General features: G+C 40.2%; 1 protein-coding gene across 3 annotated transcripts in view; it reads left to right on the top strand.

Moving 5' to 3' along the window:
• The window catches only part of LOC146624002 (glutamate receptor 3), a 74,456-nt gene extending 49,542 nt beyond the window's left edge, over nt 1-24,914 (top strand). The window contains exons 8-16 of one of the 3 annotated variants that reach the window (XM_085363582.1): nt 145-249; nt 795-821; nt 2,445-2,552; nt 4,423-4,629; nt 7,263-7,636; nt 9,194-9,392; nt 17,132-17,379; nt 23,455-23,569; nt 24,669-24,914. In XM_085363582.1, coding sequence (XP_085219708.1) covers nt 145-249; nt 795-821; nt 2,445-2,552; nt 4,423-4,629; nt 7,263-7,636; nt 9,194-9,392; nt 17,132-17,379; nt 23,455-23,569; nt 24,669-24,914 — 1,629 coding nt within the window. Of the gene's footprint in view, nt 1-144; nt 250-794; nt 822-2,444; nt 2,553-4,422; nt 4,630-7,262; nt 7,637-9,193; nt 9,393-17,131; nt 17,380-18,113; nt 18,229-23,454; nt 23,570-24,668 lie in introns of all 3 variants that reach the window. The other 2 variants (XM_085363584.1, XM_085363583.1) reach the window with 2 other exon arrangements.
• The last annotated feature ends 251 nt before the right edge of the window (nt 24,915-25,165 follow it).

The raw sequence follows: 25,165 nt of genomic DNA, 5'->3' as shown, positions 1-25,165 counted from the left end.
TTAAAGTGATTTAACTGATTAAAAATGAGACCAAAAGGTGAAGCAGAGCCTTATATCACAGCCGTATGACACACGTTACCATGTGGTTTATACATGCTGTATGTTAGGAACAGGTGGTATGATGCTTTTCTTGGTGCCTGGCAGGTCCAAGTACAAGGTATGACAGGAAACATCCAGTTTGACACATTTGGTCGACGATCTAATTACACAATCGACGTGTACGAGATGAAACCAAGCGGCCCCAGGAAGGTAAGTGGGCACTAAGGTTTGGATGTCATAATTTAAAAATTTATAATTAAATACTTTTTGCAGGTTGAGTTTATGATACAGACCCATGCTATGTGCTTTGCATACAACTACACAAGCATAAGTAAATTTGAAGCATACCTTTTTTGAGGGATTTTCTTCTCTGGGCATATTGGCACTACATAAGTTAGGGCTGATACTGATTTGGACAGAAGCTGCCAGTAGCCCGGGCTTTCTGATCCAACTCAAATCATGTAAGCTCCCGCTCCCTCTGAGAGTTTGATCTGGAATATATCCACCAAGAAGCAGCCAAGCCATGCAGATGGAAGCTTGAAGTTTTGGAGAATGGATGAATAATTGTGATCACCTCACACTTACAGAGAATTTAATAATAATTGAGTATACTCACAAACATACTGTTTAGACATATATTCATGGATATTTAAATGCAAGTTTTTAAACTAGTGTTCAGGTCTTGTTATTTTAATTTAAGAAATTCTCTCAAATAATCATCTATCCATCGATTTACTTCTGGTTATCCAATTCAGGCTGGAGCCGGTCCCTGCTGTCCTAGGGTGAGAGACAAGCATTCATGCTCACATTCACACCTACAATTAATTTAGAGTCACCAATCAACCCCACGGATGTCTTTGGACTGTGGGAGGGAGCCAGAGTACCTGGACAGAACCAGTGCAGACACAGGGAAAACATGCAAACTCCACACAGATTGCTAACTGCTAAAACGCTAACCACCACACCACCCTTTCAAATAAGTCATATGGAGTGTTTTTACAGGAAACCCCTAACATGATGTTAGTGGGTTAAGCAGCAACATTTACTTGTATGTGATTAGAACTATGACAGTGAAATACACATTAGTAGCATAACACCTACAGGCTCAGTGTAAAAAGATTTGTACTTTGTACTGTTTTGAAACAAAAAATTGTGCATAAGGAAGAAGATCCAAAGTTTTTGACATGGACAGAAACAGCTAAGAGGTAAGAGCTGCAGCACACATTAGCATTTAGCTACAACGTGTCCATTTACCCTACATGCATGGACACATGTCTTCTCTTGTGCCTTGGCCTTTGGCTTGCTAAAGGAACTGCTGTGAGGGAGTGCACTCACTTGGAAAAGCCAGTTAGCTAGTTAAGTTGTCAGCTGTAGCGCTTGTCAATGTTTGTTAGTTTAGATGCTAAAAGATTGGGACCTGTTCTTCTCTACTTCTGGCAGGACACTGTCTATGTCCCCATTAGTTTGTAAGGTACAGGCACTGGAGTAAATCACGCCCACACATCTACCCTGAGCCTGAAGGTGAAAAGATTGTGTTTTACGCGTTTTTTTTTTTTTTTTTTTTACTATTAACGCCAAGATTTTTTTGATTTCTGACTACCTTTCTGAATCGTAACAATTTCGTTACACTGTGATACAACTCCACATTAGTAAGTAATACACTACTGAACCAAAAACAATAATGTCTGAACACACACACACCCTTACACGTGACACCCGTAAGAGCTGCGGTAGCTCTGTGACACTGAAACCCCCACAAAGCTGGCACCGAAAAGGAGTGGCCCCATAATGTCCACACAGCTCAGTTCACAAGACAACATACATCACAGACCCCCCCATCCAATCACAGTGTGAGACAATCTACAGTGACAAGAGAGTGAGTACTGCGCATTATAGCTTCCAGAAATGGGAGAGTTCTTCTTGGCTGAATAAATCAGAGTCTAGCAGAAATAAACATAATACAGCTACTGGAATCATCTCAGGTTGAGCAGCAACAAGCCAGGCTTTGTTTGTGTTAGATCATAATGTGTGTCTTTTATGTAGTATTAATAGAAAGAGAAAAAAAATCGACTGCATTGGCTAGATAAGGCATTTTTAGATTATTAGGTTTTTCTTGCTGGTATTAATTTTATCAGTCCTCCAGTGCTCTATGGGTGCTGCTTTCTTGTTATATAAGAGAACATTTGCTGAGCCAGGAATAGATTACTCCTACTCTGCTGAAGTGTAGCCCAGGTGAAGTGAGGAGAACCACTATGAGCTTTTTATTAAATCATATATCAGGAGCAACCGACACAGTCTCCAGCCGTACAGATAGAGCTGACCAGCTCACGTGAACTCGGAGGGTCTACTGTGAAAATGTCTTTCTGCTTCTCGTAAATAACTGCGGACCTCTGTGTTGTTTTCAGATCGGCTACTGGAATGAGTACGAAAAATTTGTATATATAATGGATCAGCAGGTCACCAACGAGTCCTCTTCTGTGGAAAACCGAACAATTGTGGTCACTACTATTATGGTACACACTCAAGTGGTTTTAAATGTTTCACCTTAAGATTTCTGCCACTCAAGGTCAAGGTGTCCTTTGTTGCAATCTGTCCTGGGAGGGTAGAATTATTTTATTTTCAGTTGCTTTCCATCCACTCACTACATGTTGAAACAGTCGATTCACACAGAGTGTTTCAACTGTATCCGTGTGGGTGCCAAAGCATTTTGGTTTTTTTATATTACAGTGGGCTGTTGTAGTAGTGACATCACAATAACGGCTTTGGTAATGATAACTATACACATCGTGTTCTCATTCAGTGCATACGTAAGTAAAAATGTTTCCCTCTCATTAAGTAAATTGTCAGTGACGCTGGACCAGAGACATGAAATGATCTGCATACAAGGAGGATGTAAACAGCCAATGGCTGCAACCTTTGGCTGTTTATCCCTTGTCTAAAATTTACTTAGTTAAAAAATTTGAATGAGGATGAGAGCGCTCCAGGAGTAAGCAGGGGTGAGGTCAGTTAGATCAGTTGCAGGCAGTAGCTGCAGTTTAGTGATCATCAGCCATTTTTAAATGTAAGATAAGGTGCGCCTTATCTTACATTTAAAACCATGGCCTCTCTGTCTTTCTGACTTTGCCTATTATGGTTGCATCTTAGGCAAATTCAGAATGAAATAGTCACGCATTCCCATTTCAGTGTCTGGAAACTCATACTCATCTTACCTAGACTGGAAGTAAAGTGTTGTTTAGAGCGAGGGAAGAAATGAAGAAGCGTAGTGCCATTGCATTATTTTTTCTCTCTGCCAGACATGATTTTGATTTGAACAGAAACCAATTATTGTTTTTAGAGGCATCGCAGTCATCTCATTAACTTCATGTTTTTATTACTTCCCATGACATTAAAGAAAACGTTTAATGAAAGGACTACCTCGCTTTGTTGGGGTGCAGTTCTTTCATTTTTTGTCTCACCATAACACCGAAGACTGCGGAGCGAAAGGGATGTGGAAGTCTAAAGTTCAACAGGAGCCATGCTGTTGAATGCTCCAAGAACATCAGCAAAAGCCAACAGTCTCCCGTGAAGAAATTGCATTTATTCTGTTCTATTAAGCTGAATAACCTCTGAAAACATGTGCATGCCATACGACAAAGTAAGTACAGCTTTGCTTAATATCCCCCCCAAGGTGACACTGGTTCATCTTTAATGGCAAACATGTTTTGGATGTTACATATTGGAGGAATGATACAACAATCAAGGCACAGAGGCAAAGCATATTAGCATAATCGAGGCGATGAGCAGATTATTTTATTGTCGTAACGGAACAAATAAAAAAAGCAATTTGAACCAGCTTTAAACTACTTTTGTGGTGTGATTCAGACCTTTTTTTTTTTAAAAAAAGTTGTTCGATAAAATGAGGTAATCTCCATGTGTTTGATGTCTTTAATCTCTCTGCTGCCACTGACGTTTACTTTATGAACTGGAAAAGTGCTCCATTCAGCTCGTCCTGCCCCCTGTGCCTTCGCTGATGCAAAGCACACGCAACCCCCCACCTATTGCCCATTTCTGCAGATTTAGATTTTTCTGGATCAGGTTAGCATGAGGGAGGCCCGACATCCTGCTTTGCACTTTGCACTCAGTTATAGATGCTTTGCTTCTCCCGTCGGTGCAGTCGGCCTAGTCCCCCCTGCCACCCACCCCACCCCTTCAGTCCTCCACTTACGTGCCCGTACATGTGTTTAACCTGTGTTTGTCTTTATTCATATGTTCCCCTCATCTGTTGGTGCCCTGCACGTGTGCATGCAGCAGTACCAATAAAGGCCTCATGTGACCCATATGGTTTGGTCACTGTGGATGTGATCTTGCTTTACCATGAACTAAAAAATTATGTCTAATTAACAGGAAGCTCCATATGTGATGTACAAGAAAAACTATATGCAGATGGAGGGGAATGACAGATATGAAGGCTACTGTGTCGATTTAGCTTCTGAAATTGCAAAACATGTGGGGATAAAGTATAAGCTGTCAATAGTGCCCGACGGGAAGTATGGAGCCAGAGATCCAGAGACCAAGACGTGGAACGGGATGGTGGGTGAACTAGTCTATGGGGTAAGTGTCAGCCTGCCTGTTTTTCTGTAAACTGTCCGTCTTTTGTCATTGTTTGTGACTCAGCTCGTCACACAAAGCACATAGTAAAACATCCAGTTTTATCAGATTAACCAAGTTTTTTCTTGACCAAAGTAAGTTTGTCTATAGCCAATTAATCCCTTAAAGCTTCAGTCATATGTCATAGAAAACAGTTTTACACTTCCGTATTTTTCGGATTATAAGGCGCACTGTCGATGAACAGGTCTGTTTTCATACATAAGGAGCACCGGATTATAAGGCGCATTAAGCGAAACAAAACAGATAAGTCAAACTTTAGTCAACTCATTCTTCTTGCTTCCTCCACTTCCGTACCATTGATTCATTATGTTTAATTCTCTCGCAGCTGCTCTATTCCCATGTTGTTGCAGTATATTAATGACTAACCTCGTATTGTGGATGGATTTTCTCAGTTGTTCTCCTGACTGAAGTTTGGTCCGTTTACAGCATCCTGCCATGCGATTGCATTTGTCCCTAACCATCGGGAACCCTCATGTGACTTTTATCAAGTGGAAAAAAGTTAGCGTTCATCCTCCAGCTTTACTGTGTTTATGCTATGCTAACAGCTATATCGCTAGCAATCACGTAGCACAGCGGTCCCCAACCCCTGGGCCTCGGACCGGTACCGGTCCGTGAGTCGTTTGGTACCGGGCCGCAAGAGTTGAGGCTCAGGTGTGAAATGTATAGTTTTCAGGGTTTTTATCGGTTTTCAGCGTTATTTTGTAATTGTTTTTATCGTTTACTCGGTTTTCCTGGGTCTTTTCACGTGTGTTATAAATAAATTTTCTTTTTTTCGGTACCGGTACTAGTTTTATTTTGTTGTATTTATCTGCGACACCTTAAAGGCCGTTCCATGAAAATATTGTCGGGCATAAACCGGTCCGTGGCGCAAAAAAGGTTGGGGACCACTGACGTAGCACATCATTATATACCAGCTAGCCCAACTTCAGTAACCCTACAAAAGTCACTACTGTTTAGTTTTCTGTCTTCATTTATGTTGGAAGTGAAAGCAGAGCTGTACGTTTTAATTCTTTCAGAACTCTCTCAGTCAGAACATGCTATATCATGTTTAGGTGGAAACTAGCGAGCTAACTTCATGCTAACTTGTAATTCTGTTAAATTTAATGTTTTCATGGATGCCTGGATGTTAAACTTAATTGTTACACCTGGTAAAGCAGTAACGCTGATCATTTTATTAAAGATGAAAGAATTTAGACAGTTTTTAACTCTCAATGATGCCGCAGTGTTCGTTTGACTTTAGGACCTGAAGTGAACTGAGTTTTGGACCCAGATTACTCCGCGAGGTGAGGCTTCTGACTACGGTAGCCGTAATGCTCCGACAATCCATCAAGTGGTGCAGCGTCGTAGCTTACCGAAGTCGTACTAACATATTTATGACAGATTTTTGTGCGCAATGAACCGCATAAAATCAATTCGAGGTCAGTAATCACAACCAGAATTCATACATAAGTCGCACTGGATTATAAGGGGCACTGTTGATTTTTGAGAAAATTAAAAGATTTTAAGTGCGCCTTATAGTGTGGAAAATACGGTACATAAGAATAAATTTAAAACAAAGAAAAATAAACATATTTATCTGGAGAGTGACTCAGTTTTAGAAATCCCTCCTTCTCCTGTAGAATCCACTCAACTGAGTTTGTCATGTGTCTCGTGGATCACTCACAGCCGAACTGGCTTGAACAAGACAATTTGCATCTTTTATGAGGCCTCAGCTGCTGAACGAACGATGCTAAAACATCTCACACGGTTGACTGCAAATGTAAAAAGATATGCATGCAGACGGTGATTCAGTGCCTGATTCACAATCTGACACCTGTAGTTTCTGCCGTTATGTCTACAGCAGTATTAATAGCTGGACCGACAGAGATTGCCATCTATTTTAATTGAACGAGCCGTGACAAGGCCTCATCTAAATTTGTGCATCAACACTAATTTTATATTGCTGCCAATTAACTGCTGGGACGTAAATTCACAATGAACAATAGGCAGCTGCTTTTGCCTAAGACCCCTCCTGAATTTATCAGCGACATGAATCCTTTGTGTTCAGTTTTCTTTAATGTGGATTACGTTACACAGCGCGGTCAGTAAGACCAGAAAAGCAATATTGAAGCAGCAGTCTATTCTGTTCCAGTCACTGCAGACATTTGTCAGCATTTGTTTCTCATACTAACTGATGAGCCTGAAAGGCAAAGCAGAGGATCTGTTGGAGGTGAATTTAACAGGCTGATTCACATTTCATGAACTGCTTACATAAGCTCATCCACCTCTGTCTTCCAACCCTCCGCTTGATTCATGGAGGAGATTTGGATCGAGAAAAAGACATTAACAAATGCTGAGTGACTCATTTTTAAATAGCAGATCCCCTCTGAAGGGCTTTATCACAGGTCTGCTATTCAGTATATACTAAGCTGTGCCATTTCACAATGTTCATTCTGTTTACTCTGTGAATGTGCTGGGAGTTTGAGTTGGTTTGAGGTTTATCAATATTTACTCTTTTACAGAATTTAACGCTTTGTTTGGTTATTATTTCTTTTCTGTTAGACTAAATCCCTCTGTGCCTCCTTCCATTTTCACAGAGAGCTGACATAGCTGTGGCACCACTAACTATAACGTTGGTTCGAGAAGAAGTGATAGACTTCTCTAAACCCTTCATGAGCTTGGGCATCTCCATTATGATTAAGAAGCCCCAGAAGTCCAAGCCTGGGGTGTTCTCCTTCTTGGATCCACTGGCCTATGAGATTTGGATGTGTATAGTTTTTGCTTATATCGGTGTGAGTGTGGTGCTCTTCCTGGTGAGCCGTTTCAGCCCTTATGAGTGGCATCTGGACGAAAACGATGAGGCCAAAGACCCTCAGAGCCCCCCTGACCCTCCAAACGACTTTGGGATTTTTAATAGCCTGTGGTTCTCCCTGGGTGCCTTCATGCAGCAAGGATGCGATATCTCACCAAGGTTGGTTTGTTGTGTTCACTCCACCACATCTCCGATGTCCTTGTCATCTCTCGTTGCATTTTATAGTCCCATACATGCGTTCCCATCATGCATTGGTGCATATAGGTTATTTTGAGCTTCACTATTAGGGCTGTCCACCTAACCTCGTGCTCCACTTCACTGCACTTTCCTCCCATTTCTATATGAGCAAGAAACCATCAACAACTCGTCATCTTTGTGTTTTGAAGCTGCATGCTGGCAGCAATGCTTTGCATCCACAAAATAACTTATATCCACCATGCTGAGGGCTGTAAAATGCACAGGGGTCATTACATTTCATTTAAAGTAGGGACTTGATTTCCTCTTGACTCTTGGAGGGCTACCGTGTTTTTGCTGCATGTCCCATTTTACGGTCATCAACTTGGTGCATATAGGGTATATTGTGTGGAAATGATATCAGTTCCATAACTATATATTTTTCCAACACAATGGCCATCCAGTCATACCCTCTACTCATTCACTCATCCATCCATCCGTTTACTCATCACTGTTCTGGCATCTCTGACTTCTTCAAGGATTCTTGTTCTGACACTTCCTCTTATTTGACTTTGGAAGATTGTAGAGAAGCTGGTTGAAGAGCTAAAGCAAACTAATTTGACCAAAGGTTCTCACAGATTTTCCCAACGTTTCATGGAATAATTAAACGGGTGATATGTCAAATATGTTCTTGTTTTTATTTTATTGGACTTTTAACTCTGAGTTTTTTAATGTTATGTTTAAAGAAAAAAGCAGAGAAGGCACCACTCCTGAAAACCTGGAATTTGCAGATTTCTCAGTCTCTAACACCTCACTGGGAAAAAAAAATCAATTAAGCAGCAAATGAGGGATTTTATGTTGGCTTCAAAGTACATGCAGTTTTTGAATTAAAACTGCTGATGCTGTAATTTTTGCTAAATTATTCCTTATAGCTCCGACACAGACCAGCAGTTCCCAGGCTACTCTAACAAGAGGAAATGTATTCTCTGCTTCCCAATCCTTAATCACACCTTCTGTTGCCTCTAGGGCATTTTTGTGGCTAAAGCTTTAAATCTGGTTCAACCACATTTTAACCAACTAATCTCTTATGGAAATTGATCTTACTGTGATTTTCTTTTCAGGATTAACTCCATTTATGAGCAATTTTCAGATAACACTGGTAGAGTCCTCACACAGCATCTCTGAAACACACTGTAGGTCTGGTGAAGTGACCGTGAATACACAAGAACAAAAATATAAAAACGAACTAAGAAAACAATAAATTAAGAGAAATCCAGAGCAGCGCATCTGCAATGCAGGGATTCACTGCGATTGAAGTGCGTCCTCATTTAAACAGAGGAATGAGAGTTCATCTGAGAGCAGCCGAGTCAGTATGTGTGTGATCGTTAAAGCAGAGGACCAGAGAGAATAGTCAAATTTGAAATTACGTACCCGGGGTTGAACTGCGAGGTTCCTTCCTCCCCAACGTGTTGATGTGAGCATGCTGATTTCCTGTCTCTACCTCTGCTCTTTTTTTCCTTTTCCTTTTTTTACTCCTCTTAGGTCTCTGTCCGGCCGTATCGTGGGAGGAGTGTGGTGGTTTTTCACCCTCATCATAATCTCTTCCTACACGGCCAACCTGGCTGCCTTCCTCACCGTGGAGAGGATGGTTTCTCCCATTGAGAGTGCCGAGGATCTGGCCAAGCAGACAGAGATCGCCTATGGGACTTTAGACTCCGGCTCCACTAAGGAGTTCTTTAGGGTGAGTGTCTCAAATGCCTGTTGCTATCCTGCTGCTGCACTGTATAAACTGACCTCTTTTTAGGTGAATAAGCCTCTATAGCTGTGCTGTGTGTTTTGAACCATTACCTGCCAGGTAAATAAATAAATAAATCCAAAGACTCATTACTAAAAAAAAAACCTTAAACTACTTTTTCTTGATGCAGCACTTTCAAACTACTGAAACCAGACCAACTGTATAACTACATCTAATGAATTCATTATTAAACCTAAAAGAAATTAAACATTAGTAAAAACACAAACAGCTGTGCGACAGTTGCATGCGTTTCTTTTGTTTATCGATTTAAAAGTGCTGCCCTGAAATGAATAACTATGCTGAGCTCATATTTCTTTCAGAGAGGAGCACCAGTCCGCTTGTGACTGCCACTGAACTAAATGATGGCATTAGGCTTCAGAGGCAGCGCCTGTTATCAGCCTGTTCACAAATCCATTTTGTCCACAAAATTAACTTTGGTTATCAAAATAATTTTTCCCAGCTTTTTGGCAAAAGGAATAATTCAGCTATGAAACTGGGACAGTAATGCTTCCTCGTGCGGCCATCTGCAGTGCCATTAATCAGACTTTGATTAGCCTCACTGTGTCTTCGCTAATTTACTCAAAAGTGCTTCAGAAGCAAAAAGAAGAAGTACAAAAATAAACGCCTTATAAAAAGAAACAGATCAGGCAACTGGTTAGTGTTTATCGTTTAGAAAAGCAGGTAAGGTAATTTAAAAGCCTCCATGTTAATTAATGCTATTATCATTTTGAAACTGATGTATCTGATTGTGTAGATGTAGCTCTGTCTTAGCTTCTTAATCGCTGCCAGATCTTAGATGTCCTCAGGAGGATGTAGTTAAATGAAGTGATTGTTCAGTCTGAGTATCGAACACGTTTTTGTCTGTCTTTGAAACTTTGGAAAAACTTTAAAGAGAAACTAGAAAATGTCATTATAATTCCAATTTGCTGGCCTCTGTCACAAAACTGCAATCTCACAATAGACGCTCTATTCCTTGGAAATGGAAATGTCATTCACATCCGATGTCCAGCTCTGAGCTGTGTCTATTTTTAGTCCCAGTCGTTCTCTTGGTGTGATTGCTTGGAGTGAGTCTGAGACATTTCGGTATATACAAACCCAGCTCTCCCTTTAGACTCGAGAGTGATCGGGATGCAACCACATCCTACAATCTCTTCTGAGATTTACAGACAGCATAAATACAGCATGTTTCTCTGTGTCGGGTTGGGTTATTTGCTGCTGGCTGGAGGGCTTTCTTGTTAGGACAGAGTCAGTCCAAGCATAATCAAATTAAAGCATGCATGCAGAAAACAATCGCAGACAAAAGAAGAAAAGATTCTGATTATATTTTAACTTCGGGATGAAAGAGCATTGCTTTTGTTTATCGTGTTTAACTCCAGTGAGGGAAGGGTTTTGCAGGGATCTAACCAAGTGTAATATCTGACCCAAGAGGTTTACAAAGGTGTTCAAGCAGAATAGCTCGATCTGCTGTGCAAAACTGACCCGAGGTCTGAAAGCACAGAAATGGAGCAGTCAGTATGATCGGTGCCAAGGAGGTCTGTAACTTGATGTCTCCTGCAGTAAATGAAAGTATGAAAAATGGGCCTGTTTAGAAAAGTGTCATGGTGCAAAGGAAATCTTCGTCCCAAAAAGTTGAGGCCGACTGGGAAATGATAAAGTCTCGACTCGTCTGTTTGGGAAATTTAGAAGGATTTGGTTTTCGATAAAAATGCAAAACAAAACAGCAAGTCACTTATCTGTCAGAAATTCAGTTTCATTTTACTGGCTTATATCCAAACTCCGCTTGTACAAGGCTGTTGTTATAGCTATAGACAGACAGAAGTGTGGTGGAGTTGAGTTTGCCAGTTTTAAGTTGTTCCTATTATCCATATCTGCGCTCAGTTCAGTTCCACCAGCCGATTGGAGTCTTTCAGTGTCGCATTTCAAGCTTCCTCCTCCAGTACAAAGACATGCATGTTAGGTCAGCTGGGGATTCTAATTTGGATGAGAGTGTGTTAGCTCTGTGATACACTTGTGACACGCCTCTTGCCCTGTGACAGCTGGGATAGGCTCCAGCGCCTCCACAACCCTGACTTGGATAAGCGGAAGTAAATAGATGGCTGGAAAACAGAAGCCGTTGTCTATTTGCCTTATTTGCTTATCATTCTGCAGTATATTACAGATGACTGACACATCTAGCAGCCTTAAAAAAAATATCTCATTCACATCTGTTGAATGAGACATTTTTTACAAATAGATATTAAATTGAATATTTTAGTGGCTTCCTGGTGAGTCATTGCATTGAAGGCAGCACCATAAGCAGCAGTTCCTCTCTGTAGATGCTCTAATCTGTGATGTATTAGACAGGATGTGATTTATCAAAGGTGCTCCTGAGGAGATAATTGACAGACATGTAGTGACTTTGTCTTGAGTGAAAAATATGGGCTCTTTCTGCATACAAACTGGAAATGCCAACGCAGAGGAGCGCTTCTGATGAAAGGTTTTTGAAATCTGGAGATTAGACACTAATGATTAATAGAAGCTATCAATGCATTTCAGCCTGATCATCAAAGAGGATGTATCACTTAATACAGATAATACATGCTCCTAGGGCTCATAATATATGATGATAACCAGTATGCTAATAATTAAACATACGCTTTAATTATTTGTTCTGGTCCTCAGAAAGGTTTTTTGTCAAGCCCCTCAGCTTTTTAAAGCATTGCAGAGGTAGTTTTATTTAGAATAGATGCAAATTTCTCATATCTATTTTGTGTCTTTCTTTCTGCCATTCTGCCATTTAAACCTTCCATTGTATATGGAGTTGTATAAATATGTATAATATTTAAAAAGATAAGTAAAAACATTTTTGGAGACATTTTTGGAACTACACCTATTTGCTACTTGTGGACTAATTAGGAAGCTAGCTTAGTATGAATAGACAGCTACTGTACAGCTTGGTTCTCTCCAAACCTAAAAAAATTTACTAGTATCGTTAAAGTTCATTAAAGCATTAAAACCATATGTAATGTCACAGACTGGTTTGTGAACAACTGTTCACAAAAGAGACCATAATTGAATGATAGTGTTGTTTTTTTATGCTGATTATAGCAAGCTTGTTTAACAAGGTACTGAACTGTCTGTGGGACACAACCTGTCTCCAATCAGTCAGTCTCTCTGAGACAGATTGGCGAATGTTTACAAATAATTGTCTAATCTACAAAGGTGGATAGATTGCTAACATGCTGCAATCAGTCATCCTGTGCTGATTAGAGCATCTCTTTGCAATTCAGTGGTTGCATTCTAGTTAGAATCCTTTATAAAAGTATTGTTGCCAGAGGTTTCTTCCTGTTAAAAGGGAGTTTTTCCTTCCCACTGTCGCCAAAGTGCTTGCTCATAGGGGCTCATATGATTGTTGGGTTTTTTTCTCTGTATGTATTATCGTAGGGTCTACCTTACAATAAACAGCGCCTTGAAGCGACTGTTGTTGTGATTTGACGCTATATAAATAAAATTAGAAAGTAGAAAGTAGCTGCCATGCCATTTTTCACTACATCACCATTTGTGGAGAAATTTATGAATTTCAGTTTCAAATCTATAAATTTTTGGCTCGACTCTGAATGGAAGTACTTAATGGGAATTTCTTTCTATGCAGACAGCAACAGAGTTGCAATTATTGCAGATTTGTCACAATTAATCACCATATTACCAAAAGCAGATTTCATGTAATCGCCAACTTGACCCCATTCAGTTGCAAAATGATCTCTCAATTTAACAAGTTAAACCATAAGAAGTATTACCTCCCTGTACAGCTGCTGGCTATATAGCGAGAGATCAAAGCCACTCTATATATGAGGTGTAAATATGTTTATTATTGTTGTGAAGTTCTGAAATTTTAACGTAGAGGTTTAAGAGGATTGACTCTTGGCACAAGGCTCAGGTGGCCAGATTTGAGAAACCACTGTTAGCTTCACCTCTTTACAGAAATTATTAAAATCTGCTATATATTATAGGTATTGGGATATTTTTTGATTAATTTTTGCACATAATCTGTCCTGAGCTTCACTCTCTAGTGTGCAACAGTTTACAGAGTATGGTGAACTGAACCAACTAAATTTAGCTTGTTGCATTTCACTGTGTTGTGTACAGTGATCAGATGTTAGAGTGGGGAACGAGCGCATGAGCGAAGCAATATTAAAGATCATTTTAATAACAGCTTTGTGCTAAATGAACCATGCTTCTGTTTGGTTGCTTTCTTAATTTATTTCCACTGATCATGAACATACAGTAAATGAGTTGTAATTATATCCTTAACCATGCATGTAACTAAATATTGAACGCCACTATATAAAAACACCAAAAAGAGTGCACATGCTTTGCTTTGGCCCGTTGTCTTCGTTTTGAGATGCCAGCAGCGTGTCAGACACGCTCAGGGCCATGAGTCACTCTTAGCTCTGTCAGCTGCTGAAAGACAAACTGGTTGCTGGAAGAAGGACTACTTCATTTTCAGAATGGATGACGGGCAGTAAACCCAAATTTCTCACTGGCCGGAGGACGTGACCAGCTTGTCATATTCTCGATGTTGTGGTTACACCAGTAATTAATTGAGAATAATTTGTCTCAGTTAAGCCACCGTGGTGAGAAGATTTCGCAGCGCTTATATCAGTTTGACAGCGTGAGGAGTTTCACAGATTTCCGCACAGATGACCGGCCTACTTCTGACAAGCATACATTTACATGCAACCCAGAGAAGAATTGCAGTTTGCTCACTATGGTCAGACCTGTCATCAGCTATTATTGTCATGCTAACAGTGTTTACATGAACACTCCACTGAACTGAAATCGTGCATATGTCAAGAATGATTCACTTACTAGCCCGAGCCCACAATCCATTACATATCTGGTGAATTATTTATGTTGCCGTACACGTTGCCGAGCTGACACAGTTTGTCAGTTCACTCTGATGTTTTCATTTACTCTCACCTAATAGAAATAATGGAAGACTGACTCACATGACTACTGAACATACACTCTGGAACAAACCGGTCGCACAGACGCTGTTAATAAATATGAGTTCAAGCCAAAGTTCCCTCTGAGATTCATCTCTCACAGCCAAGTGCAGGTCGCATTAGCCCAGTTTAATGTAGCCTCGTTTTTTTCCCCTCTCCTCTCTATTGTAGACAGCTGTGTACTCCTACTCCCTGGTGCCCAGCGATCAGCCTCTCACTGGCCATTTTTAGCAGCGTACTGAGTGTCAGAGTAGGGCCGTGCTGTGCATGTCTGTAGCTGCTCCAGCTGGCAGCTGACTGGGCCACAGAGGTGAAGCCGTCAGACTTGAAGTTAGCGGGTCAAATAAGTTAAAGAAGATGCCATTACAAAAGGAGTTCTTGACACTGTCAAAGAAGAGTGTATTTCAGATCACCCATGCACAGCATGTGAAGAAGAAGTACTAGAAAGGTTTTTTTCCCTTTTTTTGTTTTCCTGGTGAGTCACAACTCGTGTTATTTCTGTGTTTGCGGTACAATTGGTGTGGATGCATACTGATCCATACTGAACACTAAAGCCAAAACAACAAAAAAGACAACCTGCTGATTTTTCAGGTATTTAAAAATAAATAAAAAGGGGGGGGAAGCTGTGCAGACGCCTGACTCAACCAGTCATTTTAGAGATTTAAAAGGAGTTCAAAAAGATTTTTGTAGCTTCTGTAGCTTCTTTTAAGTGCAGGTGGACTGATGCAGTTCCTTCTTGACCTTAAACACATCAACGTAAAGCAGGCTCCAAAATCAAAACACATGCACAATGTGTTGCATGCATACATAGTGTTTGCAACTAAGTTTGTGGAGTGTGTGGAGCCTCATCACAGCTTCTATAGGGTGGGAGGCGAGGTACCCTCTGAACAATAACACAATAATTCAGACTCACATTCACACCTATGGGACATTAACTATCAACAGTTACCCTAACTCCACTGACTGCATGTCTTTGAACTGTGGGAGGAAGCCGGAGTATCTGGAGAGAATCCACACATGCAAACTCCACACACTAAAATTCAAAAACGGTACATAAAAAGCAGCTTGTGTGGATTTTTTTTAATGCATCATTTTCTAACCTTTTATCTTTGCAGCTATTATATGACACACACCGTGCTATTAACATATATATAACAATAATATTCCATAAATAATAAAGTAATAAATAAATAAATAATATAGTGTTGTAAGCCAAAGGGAATAAAGATTGGCTGTTTTACAGGTGAACATGCAAAATAACTCTCTGTTCTTAAGTTTTCAGTATATTTTTAGCTGCTGCTTGATGCAGTAGCTCATGACCTAAACAGCTACATATGCACAGTACCAGCAAATTCAATCCATGCATCGATGTACAAACAGATTGATTTGAATAAAATCTCAACCGTGATGGCGGCGACTGTGATGAGCTGTGACCTGCTGGCAGGAACATAAACTGTGGCGGAGGTCACTCCTGCTTATCGATACTGATACCAAACATGTGCTGCATGTTACTTCTGCTGAGCTGCCAGGTTGTCAGACTTCAGGCTGCTGGCAAGGAGCCCACTACCTCTGCAGCACCGTTTGCACTTAAAGGGTAAATCCACTCTGAATTACAAGCAGCACATGTCTGTTAGTGCAGCGCTCAGTACGCGATGAGATCTGTGAGGTCACAGCAGGTGTGGTAACAGCTCGAAACACCTGCTGCTGAAAATAACCACAGCAGCAGCTATCTTCCCTGCGATTCAGAGCCGAGCTAGTTAGGAGTTTTGGAAAATACACTTACTTTCTTGCTGAGCGTTAGATGAAAATATTGATACTACTCATGTCTGTGCACTAAATATAGAGCTGGAGCAGGGAGCTGTGTGAGCGTGACTTCCCTCCCGCTGTCTTGGAGGCGGTCCTAGCCTATATTAGAGGGCAGTTGGCCGGCATAGGAGGGTCGTCAGCTAACACAGCTCACCTGGACCCCTCCAGCCTTTGAAAACTGGCCGCAACTCCTGGCATCAACCGTCTTTAGTGTTTGCACACACACATCCACATGCTGCTGTCCTTTGGCTGAAATGGCTCGTTTCTTCATTCCAGTGTTTTGTTTTTTTTTGTTTGGATGGGGGGAGTTTAGTTTTAATCAATTCAATTTTACCTGTCAATCTCTTGCACGTACTCACTACTTGTAACTTTCCCTCAGCCACTTTGTGACTGTTGACAGTCTTGTCATGAGTACATATTGAAAACTGAGGTGTAACCTGTTAATTAGAGACCATCAGAGGTGCCTTGAGAGTATATTTGGTGGCACTAATTGTTCATTTAGCAGCTCGGACCAGAATAAAGCGTTACATTTTTGAATCTTCCCCCCCTAAATACAGCAGCTAATAACTCTAATAGGTGTCTGAGGGGGAAAACGTTGACAATATAATGTTTTTGATATCTTGGCTGTTTTTTATAGTTGGATGACAGAGTTCTAATAAAGTATGAGAAACGTGTGGGAAACAGAAGTTTCAGCCTCTTGCCACACCTCGGTTATTTTGCACAAATCCCGATAACATCCTTGCGGCTCCGGCTCCACACTTAAAGTCCAGACCTGTATCAATATTATCATGTAACTCGGACTCCCAGCAGCTTCATGCGATTGTTTTCATGGTTGTTACTGTGCACCTTGACCTTAACTGTCTCTCTCTTCTCTCTCTGTTCCCCTGAATGCAGCGCTCCAAAATAGCAGTTTATGAGAAAATGTGGTCGTACATGAAATCTGCCGAACCCTCAGTGTTTGCCAAGACAACACCAGACGGGGTTTCCCGGGTACGAAAGTCGAAGGGCAAGTTTGCCTTTCTTCTCGAATCCACTATGAATGAGTACATAGAGCAGCGGAAGCCATGCGACACCATGAAAGTGGGCGGCAACCTCGACTCTAAGGGCTACGGTGTGGCCACACCAAAAGGCTCTGCATTAAGGTGGGTGGGATATTATAACAATATCCTCCATGTTGTTATAGTATTCCACCTACCCTGATGTTTCCTTTTCTCATCCTCTTCTTCTTAAGCCCTTTGTTTTTTTCCCCAAGTGCATCTCCGAGTGAAACATGTTATGAGTTATCTGAATTGAATCACACACATTGAGCCATTTTTGATTTCCTGTCCCACGTATCTGGTTTGTGTCTGTTGTTTTCTCCTGTTTCTTCAGGTTATCAGTATATTAGTCACATCGACGTGCGCACGTGCCACTTTCCCTCCATCCTCTCGTTTGTGTTGTCTCTTCTCCTTCTCAGCTTTCCTTTCTTCTCCTTTCTGTGGTGCCCCCCCTCCTCCTCTCTTTTTCCCCTTTCTTTTCCTTTTAAAAATATTTCTTGAATTAATTTGCTAGTTACAATGCTGGTCTGTCAGTTGTGATGAATGTTAAGCTGCATGCTAGATGTTCTTGTTTCTAAATGATCAATGACAGAATGTCCCCATCCCGCACACTTCAGTTACAAATGTAACCCTCCATGCCACCTCTCTAATATTTAACGTTTTCTTTGCTGTAAAAATGCTTCTTACCCTTCCACACCAGTGAAATTCTTTACCAATTTGTCCCTCCCGTGCTCCCCCTATGAACCATTGATATTTATCACTATTTCTTACTAATATTCTATATTAGATTTCTCACGGACCTGTTCATTTTCTTACAAGTTATGTTTTATCGTTTCAAGAAATGCTGTTAACCTGGCAGTGTTAAAACTGAATGAGCAAGGCCTCTTGGACAAATTGAAAAACAAATGGTGGTACGACAAGGGAGAGTGCGGCAGCGGGGGAGGTGACTCTAAGGTCAGCCTCAATGTCACCAAAGTCGGGTATCCTAGAACAGAGTAATCGGCAAGGCTGTCGTCACGGAGTGTAGCATTTGGGGCCAATCACGTGTTTAGAAGTTACTCGTCATTACCTGTGGCTTTACTATTATTTATTATGCAACAGTGATCAACTGGGAACCCTTTGCTTGGCTAATGGAGGAGGAAAAAAAATGTGAGCTAAACCAGAGGTATGTGACGCAGGAGGTAGGAAAGGCAGTGGGTAAAGCTGTGCTCGTGACAGAGTAGTTTTTGGTCTGTGGTTATGAAAGATGGAAACTTTAATTTTTCTTCTGTTTTTTATATCTACAGACCAACATGAATGTTCTTTAAAACTAACGCTAGAAAGAGTGAATAAAATGTACGTGCACTCTCCAATCTGCTGCTTGAACCGCTAGGGCAGGCACAGGAAACAGCGTTGTCTTGAGGGGACTAAGCATTGCAGGCAAACGTGAGAATTCTAATGACAGAGTGGCGACTAATGATCCAAACTTTTTTTTTTTTGTCCGACATCCTCTCACTGAAATCCAGAGTAAGACTGACAGAAACCTTTGCTTGGTCTTGATCAAAGGCCAGTCAAAGAACTTTCCCTGGCCATCCTGACCTGGCAAACCCTTCAACGGTAGAGTGTAAGATATGACCAGGGGCTCCATTTGTGCAAGAGGATTTGATTTGTGCTTACATCTTCTCACCAAGTTACTGTTTTGTAATAGCTAAAAAGTGTAACTGAATTTTGTGAAGATGCTTTCAGCCCTGAAAGTGAGACTATGCAACGTTTCCTTAATAGCCCATTATTATAACCATAAGAGTTACTCACATACAGGACAATGACATGCTGGATTTATCACAGGGGCGTAATTTCTGGGGGGGTTATGGAGGTTACGCGCCCCCCCCCCCCCCCCAATAATCAGACCCAACCAATACAACTCCCCCAATAAAATTATGAATTATCTTGAATTATCTTGCATAAATAGACTGTTGATTTTCTTTACTCATTTCAGGTATTACCAGGAAAATTGTTGCATGTTTTATCATCTGGGAATTTACCCAGATTTATTTATTTATTGCGACCGAGATCTTCGACCCCCCAATATTCAGCACAAAGTTACGCCAATGATGTATCCTTTTCTTGTTTATCGGTCACATGATAAAACTCACACTAGATGTAATTCAAAGCTCATTACACTGTCTTTGAAAGGTTATGTAGTCTCACTTTCTCTGTTAAGTTAAAACAAAAAAGAGAAATTAAATGATAATAGAGGACATTAGCTAATTATTACTGTAAAGCATGTCTTGCTTTTTCATACTGTGTGCACGCGCATACTAACTTACATCACTTCAAACTTTGCAGAGGAGCTGCAACCTTTCTTTGCACATCAGTGTTTTTCAAATATTGACACTGATGACATATATATATATATATTCCCCCCCCCTTAATCAAATCAGTTGTACAAACTTAACATAAATGAGGCCCCTGATCTTTTGTTTTAGACACCAGGATCTAGACTCTGGATCCATCTCTGCCTCTGCTCTTCAGCTTGCATCATGACCACAGTACACTTGACATATTAAGAGAAAAGAGACAGGACGAACTTTCCTGTTACTGACTCTGGTCGTCCCATTCCTGAGTGAGCAGGATATGGATACTGCCAGAGGGGGTAACGCAAAGAAACCGTCTCCTCTCACTGGCAACTGTCCTCTGTCCCTTTATGTCCGGTTAGAAAGAGAGCAGCTGATCAGTGCAACAGTATCACTCCGGACTGCCACATTTCTTTGTCCTTGTTTCACTTTCAGAAACACCAGTGTTGGCAATTCAGCAATAATATGGAGATAAATTGTATGTGAAGACCACTGCTGTTATCACTGGGAGTCCTCAAATGAAATTCAGCACATACATGTATATGTATAGACTACATATCACATATATTTTAAAATGTTTTCATGTTTTTCTACTCTGAGATATTCTAAATTTATTCAGTGAAGCTGAACTAATTTAAACCTTTTATATTTGTTCCTGTGGGTTATTTTGGTATTGAGTGATTTTGCATGAGTTTTTTATGTTCTTCTTTGCTGTCTTGAATGTTTTCCCCTCTTTTCTGTATTCCTGTCCTGCAGAGAGTGTGAAAGGTAACGTTGTGAGGTCACTTAAATCACACAGTAAAAGAATCACCTGTGCAAATTTGTATCAAATCCTACAAAGCACTAAAACTTGTGAAATTTTAAATTTCACATGTCTTAGCACAGAACCAAGCATAAGCAAAAGGGGTGAACCCACACCTCTTTGATGGAGGCACACTGACGCTGGAGATTAATTATTTAGCTTCACAAATGTAAGATGTTGTATTCCATTGCAACAGCCTGTACAGGTGTTCGTTATATTCTTTTTCAGTCCCGCACTTTGTCACGGGGGTTGGGCTTATACTTCTTTTAAGGACTGATGCAATGAAAATCCTATTTCATAAGTCAGCTACAGATTTCACATGTGGCTCTGCAGACAGATTTAGGCTGTTTACACATACATTTGTTAAGATTCCTGGAGGAAATTATGCCTAATAATCACAGATTTCAATGAAATCTAATTGACAGCGGATGCATCATTAATTTCCCTTTTAAATAATTAGGCAATCAAAAGTGAGATAAAAACAGGCATCTGTGGACTATAACAATGAACCATATTGGGTTTTTGTTTTTTTCACGTTAAAATAACATTTTTGAGTATTTATAGCATGCCAGCTGTTGAACGATTAAGACATGTAACAGTACTGTCGCATTTTTTAACATTTAAGCAAATCAGAGAGTTGAAAGCTGTCAAGTATGTAGGTGGGCTGCACAATCTTTTGTATTAAGAATTATAAATACAAATAAGGGAGATAACTGGCAGAAAGTGGTGAAATGGTATATAATGCACAGTTCTAATAGCTTCAAGCAGATATCAGTGTGTCCTTCGATCCTCACTTTCTGCAGGCTCCCATAACAGGAAGCTGGTCTGTAAACATAATGATCGGAAATCTGCTGAAACACATTTGTGACATAGTGTATAAAATGTGTCACCATTCAATTGAATTAGTGAAACTGTTGACAATATAAATGTTTGTATAAAAAAATTAATATAAAAATAATATCTGTTTAAAATATAAGTACCTAATTCTGCAGTGCTGCTTATATTTTCCTTTATAGCATATTACTAAACCCAGTGAGTACTGCTGGCAGCGATGTATTTTTGGCTTTCGGTTTAATTTGGACCATTTGGATCTCTGTTTGCTTTAATGTGAATCAGTTTGATAGATCACCCTTTTTAACTGTTTAGGGTTCGCTCTCAGTGGAGCGAGCCGTGAAATGCTATTACTTCAGAGGTTTGGGACAGCTCCCAGTGTTTGTCTCTCTGACAGTAAATGACAGGTTGAGTTATTTAGCAGTACACACCACAATGCAGCCAACTGTGTGTCTCTGGGGCAAACTATTTACAAACCCAAGCACAATAAAATAGCCCAAAAAAGCCTGTGCCTCCAGCTGCTTCAATAATGTGCTTCTGTGCAGAGGCTGGATATGGATGCATCCGTTTTGTGTTTAGGTTTATTCATATAGGAAAGATTCAGAAAATACATTTGCATTTCTAAACTGTGAGTCTGGGCAGTGGCTGTTGTTTAAAAGCACATGGTCACCACCTGGTGGTGAGCTTGAACCTCTTTATGTGATGACCAGCAGGCTGTTGCAGTCCACCTTGTGATGTTTTCCCCCTACTGGATGAAAAATCATGTTCATAATTTATAACAAACAGATTTTTTTTAAGCAGCTCAGTGGAGTAGATCATTCTACCCAGAATGCCACGAGGCAGGGTAGATGTTAGCCAATAACAACCAGTCATTATCCTAACCAGCTCGCCGGTTTATGCTAATTACATTTACCACTGGAACCTCTGCTGTGGCCTCTCTTAGTGCACCAAAGTGGAGAATAAATACAGCCAGAAAATCAACATACAAACCACTAGATGTTGCTTCATAAAAAGTGTGTTTGTATTGTGCAGAATGAGGTGCCCTTAAACAGTTATTATGAAAATCATTTAAGTTGGTAGCAGTTGTGCCTGCTCTTAAGTTGATTTCTTTGGTTTGTTGTTCATCCTCATAGTGTCTGTAAAGCTTCTTCTAGATAATACAATTATAAATATAAATGTGTAGGATGATTCCTGATGATTCTGCTTCAGAGGAAAATATTAAACTCTGCCTAACTGCCGACGTTAAATTGGCTCTGACTCGATTGCATTTATAATCATGCGTCTAGCGTCTGCTGTTTGTCTCTGTAGTGTTCAACGCTCAAACAAACTAGTCTCAACTTTGCCCTTCAAAGTGCTCTTCTTGGAGATCAGGACTACAGATCCCTTGCCCCCTGCCCTTTTGTTCTTTTAATATTCATTTATTTTTTATGTATTATTGCAAAACACAAGGCGTATTTGACAAGGGGGAAAACACACACGCACACATACAGTGGTGAGAGCAATATATTGGATGATGATGATGGATTGCATACACTGATCTTTATTTTCTGAAAGGAAACAAGCCTGGAAATCTAGCAGTCGAGGAAATGCAGCATAATGTCTTCCACAAAAAATCCCTGCAAATCACGACTCTGACCTTTGGAGTCAGCGAGTCTCAAAGTAAACAAATAAATCAAGATCGTTTCATGATCCCTCTATAGTTTCCTCTCATGTGATTGGTCACTCTGAGTTAAAAGGGGTGATTTTGTGAGACATTAGCCTCCTAATAGCTGTTTATAGAATTGGACTGCTGTTAGTCAGGAAAGGGTTCCTGTTAGATCCACCTTGCTGAACTTCAAAAAGGCTGCCCATAGCAACAACAACAACAAAAAGATAATAATGTGCCCTCAGCAATTACTGCCTCTGTTTTCTTTCATTCCCTGAAAGCTATGCAGCAGCTGCTTTATTCTGCAAGTTTAAATCTTTTTTTTCTTCTTCTTGTGATCAGTGTGTGCCGATTACTCAAAGCGATATAGGTGGGGTCTGGCATGCTAGGTTAGCCATGGATCATGAAAGTCATATTTTTATCTATATACTGCAGTGTTGCTTGCTATCTGTGATATGTTGGCCAGGACCCTACTCTATCGCTTTGTACAGTATAAAGTAGTTTTTAAAAAAGTTGAATAACATAAAATAACATAATACAATGTTATTTATGTTATTTCCCACGTGAAGAACTCCTGTAAACCTTGCAGTATTGAAACTCAGTGAACAAGGCATCTTAGACAAGCTGAAAAACAAATGGTGGTACGATAAGGGTGAATGTGGAACCAAGGACTCTGGAAGTAAGGTCAGTCGCTGCAGGTCTTTTTACACTGATTGCTAAAATGCATTTTGATCTAAATGTTCATACGCAAACATCGAAAGCACACAACAACACATGGAAAACATTCAAAACTAGGTTTGCCCTACACATACCGCAGTGCAACACACACCTACACTTTGAACACGGCTCATTACATTAACTTCTTTGTTTGTAGACAATTCTCAATTTTTAAAATAAATTAAATTTTTTTTGCATGAGAACACACACGTTTTTTTTTTATTCATACCATAAAGTTTTGAATTGAAACCATTATACTGCTGTTTTTCACCCAGACTTGTAGTTTATTGCTGATCTTATTCATTGGTATGTGAAATAGTTTCTCTGGATTTCCCAAAGGCATCCTTATTCTGACAAAGTCCAAACTGACCTTTAAATACCATCTGAGCTCTAAAGTGGTCAAATGGTATTTAATAGTCATGTCTCAAAGATGGAGTGTCAGAGTAAGGAACCTTTTGTTAAAAATTAATTAAAATTAAGAGATTTATATCCTAGAAGTACTTTTTAGGTCAACAAAAAAGCAGAATTTACCTTTTTTTTTTTTTTTTAGAACTATACAATATATGTTAAAACTCACATACAAATGAATTTCAATATTAGGCTTTTTTTAATAGCAGCAAAATGGTTCAATTCACCTTTACAGCTTGCCACCTTGATTGTTACATATGCAGTGTTTTTGAGGCTAAGTTTAACAGCTATGATAGTGATCTGAGGATTGTAGACCTGTACGACCACGACCGCCTTCCGCTAGACGTGGCCTCGTAAAGAGACCATAAAACAGGCAAAAGATAGCAAGTCTCTCTACATTCACCTTCACAGCCACTTAGAGCACAAATAACTTGAGACTAGAACCTAGACAGATTTGAGTTGCTCCAACTTTTCTCATTTTTAGGTAGCCATACCTCAGAGGGATTTGTAGACAGATTTAGCAGCCTCCTCACAGTTTCTGTGTAGTCATAGCGCAGCAGGGTGTAAATATAGTGTAGGTTTTTATGTTAGTGTGTATGAGGTCAGCCTCAAAGTGCCAGTTAAAAGAAGTCTTAACGGAGGTCTTTACCTTCCCCAGGACAAGACAAGTGCACTAAGCCTGAGCAACGTGGCAGGAGTCTTCTATATTCTAGTCGGAGGGCTTGGCCTGGCTATGACCGTGGCTTTGATAGAGTTCTGCTATAAGTCACGGCAAGAAACCAAAAGACTGAAGCTGGCAAAGAATGCCCAAAACTTTAAGCCGGCCCCTCCTGCAAACACCCAGAATTTTGCCACGTACCGTGAAGGCTACAACGTCTATGGGACAGAGAGTGTGAAAATCTAAAGGGTATGTCTTTTACTGTGACCGTAACCTGTTTAGAAATGTACTGAAGTCACATATAAGTGAAATGTTAAAGTTTTGTCTTCAGATGATTCTCAACTTTTAAACTTGCTTCGAGGTTTTTTTTTGTTTGAAAAAAGAGAAGTTGGAAACCTTTTGAACCATAGACTGTATATAAAAGATGGACGCTTCCAAGTCTGAAAAGTGAATCTTCCTAAACTTACATTAGTGGCCAGCAGGGGGTGAATGCTCCT

Source organism: Diplotaxodon limnothrissa, linkage group LG10 (assembly GCF_057381915.1).
Source record: "Diplotaxodon limnothrissa isolate DT_005_m linkage group LG10, D_limnothrissa_male_GT1.1, whole genome shotgun sequence".
Taxonomy (NCBI): Eukaryota; Metazoa; Chordata; class Actinopteri; order Cichliformes; family Cichlidae; genus Diplotaxodon; species Diplotaxodon limnothrissa.
This window is presented reverse-complemented; position numbering and strand designations above follow the sequence as displayed.